Source organism: Culex pipiens, chromosome 2 (genome assembly GCF_016801865.2).
Source record: "Culex pipiens pallens isolate TS chromosome 2, TS_CPP_V2, whole genome shotgun sequence".
NCBI lineage: Eukaryota > Metazoa > Arthropoda > Insecta > Diptera > Culicidae > Culex > Culex pipiens.
The window spans coordinates 161,270,113-161,273,336 of record NC_068938.1 but is presented as its reverse complement, the minus strand read 5'-3'; the positions used below and the strand labels follow the sequence as shown (position 1 = coordinate 161,273,336).

At 37.2% G+C, this 3,224-nt stretch overlaps 1 protein-coding gene across 1 annotated transcript; it reads left to right on the top strand.

The window, feature by feature from the left end:
- The first annotated feature begins 478 nt into the window (after nt 1-478).
- On the top strand, nt 479-1,305 carry LOC120421885 (uncharacterized). Its single transcript, XM_039585180.2, has 2 exons — nt 479-536; nt 675-1,305. Exons 1-2 carry the CDS (start codon nt 531-533, stop codon nt 1,293-1,295), a joined length of 627 nt encoding a protein of 208 aa, XP_039441114.1. The 5' UTR covers nt 479-530; the 3' UTR covers nt 1,296-1,305.
- The last annotated feature ends 1,919 nt before the right edge of the window (nt 1,306-3,224 follow it).

Here is a 3,224-nt window from a genome sequence, read left to right as displayed (position 1 = left end):
AGACACAAAATTACATCATTTGCTGCTTTCAGTTTCTTCAATTTCTTTGATCAGTTTTGCTCAAGTACGGTAAAAAGTAAAAATTGGAAAATACTATGTAATTTGAAAAACTTGTTTGGAGAAGAAATGAAAAGAGAAGACATTTAAAATTTTAAATTTAAGTTGTTTTGCTCATGATATTTATTACTGTGCTTTCTGTTAGATCTCAGGCTCCAGATTCAGTTTGAAGTATAATGTTTTGTTGCCATTTCTTCTCTCCATTGGGAGAAAGAAAACCGTCGGAAGCCGGCTCCAACAGTACATAGACAGTGTCAATCGGTATTGCCCCTACCTTTTACTGCGTACAACTTGGTCGCAATGATTTAATTAGCATGGCGTCCAGAGAGCCGATCATTACGTCTTGGTGTACAGGTGATTTGGCCTTTATTTTGCTTTTACTATAAAAAGTAGACTTCCGAGCCGAAACCAGCATCAGTCCCTCGCAGTCATTGTTCCAGTGCATTTCTTTCTAGTTCAGGGAGCAATACAAAATGCAGGTGAGTGAAAGTGTCTCCTTTATTCATTCAGTGCTAAGAGCGTTAAGAAGAATTATCTTCGAAAGTTCTTGGGAAGTTTTAAATAGTCACAATTGTATCTTCTAGTAATTCTAATAATCTTCTTCCTCTTCCTTCCAGACCATCCTATCTTCTGTGATATTTGCCTTAGTTGCCGGAGCAGCTGTTGACTCCGCGCACATCGCCGGAGGTAAATCAGTGGCGAAACGAGATCTTTGGCAATCGCTGGCGGAAATGAGCAGCCACATGGCGGGAGTTCAGAGCTACGGAGCGCCAACGGCGGGAGATTGGAGTCGGGCAGGATTCGAGAGTCGAATGATCGCCCCGGATCACTACCACGGCTCGGGATCGGGATCGGGAGCTGCGGCCGCCGAGCAGCTGCGTGTGGCGTCCCACCCCGTCCACGAGTGGCACCAGGAAGAGGAGCAGTCGTCCGGCCATGAGTGGCGTCCCTACCACGAGGAACCCCGGCGTCATCATGCCGTGGCGACGCACTCGAAGGAAGCCAGCCGGGAGGAACACACCCAGGAGGAGTGGAAGGACGATCTTGAAGATGAAAAGCACGGCAAGGACACCAAGGAACATCACCACCATCATCATCACCACGTGAAGGTGATCGAGGTGCCGAAGCCGTACCCGGTGCACGTGGACAAGCCGTACCCGATTTATGTTGAGAAGCCGGTCATCGTGGAGAAGCACGTGCCGCTGAAGTTGTACATCAAGAAGAAGGTTCATCATTGAATAAAGTTATTTTAAGAGTCTGTAGGACATTGAAACGGTTGTTTGATTTGAAATCGCATCACCTTGCTCAAGTATTTTATAATTTTGAGGTGAAACGGGAGGTCACCGAAATTTTAACACCGGAGTGGTTCTCTACGATTTTACAAATCGACTTTTCTTTTCATTTTTTGATTTGGATGAAACTTTGTCCATACATTTCCTTTGTCAAAAGAAGTCATTTATCATCATTAGCTTTTCCATCGTGTCTCCATACAATTTTGTGGGCTGGTCATAAAAAATGGTTATGTAAATATAGGAAATTCTGTATCTTGAGAGATTTTCTGATCGATTTGGTGTCTTCGGCAAAGATGTAGGATATGATTAGGAGTTTTCATAAAAAATCAAATCAAACGAAAATCCGAACAAAAAAATATTGAAAGTTATTTTGTAATACTAAATTGAATTTGCAATTGAAAATTTCTTGTTTTTTTTTTTTTAATTAAATGTACCGTTTCAAGTTAAAGATTCTTCTAGGCTTACATTTATATTTTTTCAGCTTTTTCGAGCTTCGAAAATAATTCTTGATGGAAAAGCACCACTAAACTTTTTTTTATTGAAGTGCTAAAGAAATTTCCTTGTTTTTCTTTCCGGAACTTTGGAAATTGGGCAATTAATTTCTGAAATTAATCTTCCCAAAGAATTCGAATCGATGAAAACGAATTTCTCTAAGTGTTACACAATTAATCAGTAATTTTAAACTGAATCCGCTTGGTCCGATTTTCAAAGTTAAAAATTGAAACCTTTGCGAAATTTTGCAATCTTTTCAACAAAAATATTTTAAAAATTTAAAAATTGGTACAAAATATAAAATAAAGAGAGTTTGCTTTTAAGACCGTTTTAAAAATTTTGCTTACATAAAAAACATAAATTAAAATGGTACTATTTCAACATTTTTGGATATTATTCCCTGTCACACTTGTAAATAAAAGTGCTTCGATTTGGCTCAAAATTGGAATGTCAAATGGCTCAAAATTGGAAAATCGGCCATTAGGGTGACCTACGCCGTGTTAGGGTGATTAAAAAATGGCCATTTTCGTAGATTTTCACAAAAAAAAACACTTTTTTCAAAAATCAAAACTCCTTGCAATTTTAAGCGATTTTAGCTGTTTTGGGCGCACATAAAAGATGATAAGTTTGACTTTCAAAATAAAAAAAAAATTGTTTGCAGTATCAATAAATTAGTCTAACATTTCTGTTAATGAACCTCGACCATTTTTTGATATGTCATGTACAATTGTTCGAGGAATTCGTTTAAAATATCTCTTTTGTCCAGACGTTTTGATAATATGGTATGTTTCAAAGTATAAATACTAAAAAAAACACAAAATACCGTATTTTTTTAAAGTACTTTTTTAAAAGTAATTTGCAATATGGGTATCAAACGATTCGAAATTTTGCATGCATTTTCACTGTTTCAGGGTTTTTTTTATTGAAACACTCAAATTTTCACAAAGAAGAAGCCGGTCATTGTGGAGAAGCACGTGCCGCTGAAGTTGTACATCAAGAAGAAGGTTCATCATTGAATAAAGTTATTTTAAGAGTCTGTAGGATATTGAAACGGTTGTTTGATTTGAAATCGCATCACCTTGCTCAAGTATTTTATAATTTTGAGGTGAAACGGGAGGTCACCGAAATTTTAACACCGGAGTGGTTCTCTACGATTTTACAAATCGACTTTTCTTTTCATTTTTTGATTTGGATGAAACTTTGTCCATACATTTCCTTTGTCAAAAGAAGTCATTTATCATCATTAGCTTTTCCATCGTGTCTCCATACAATTTTGTGGGCTGGTCATAAAAAATTGTTATGTAAATATAGGAAATTCTGTATCTTGAGAGATTTTCTGATCGATTTGGTGTCTTCGGCAAAGATGTAGGATATGATTAGGAG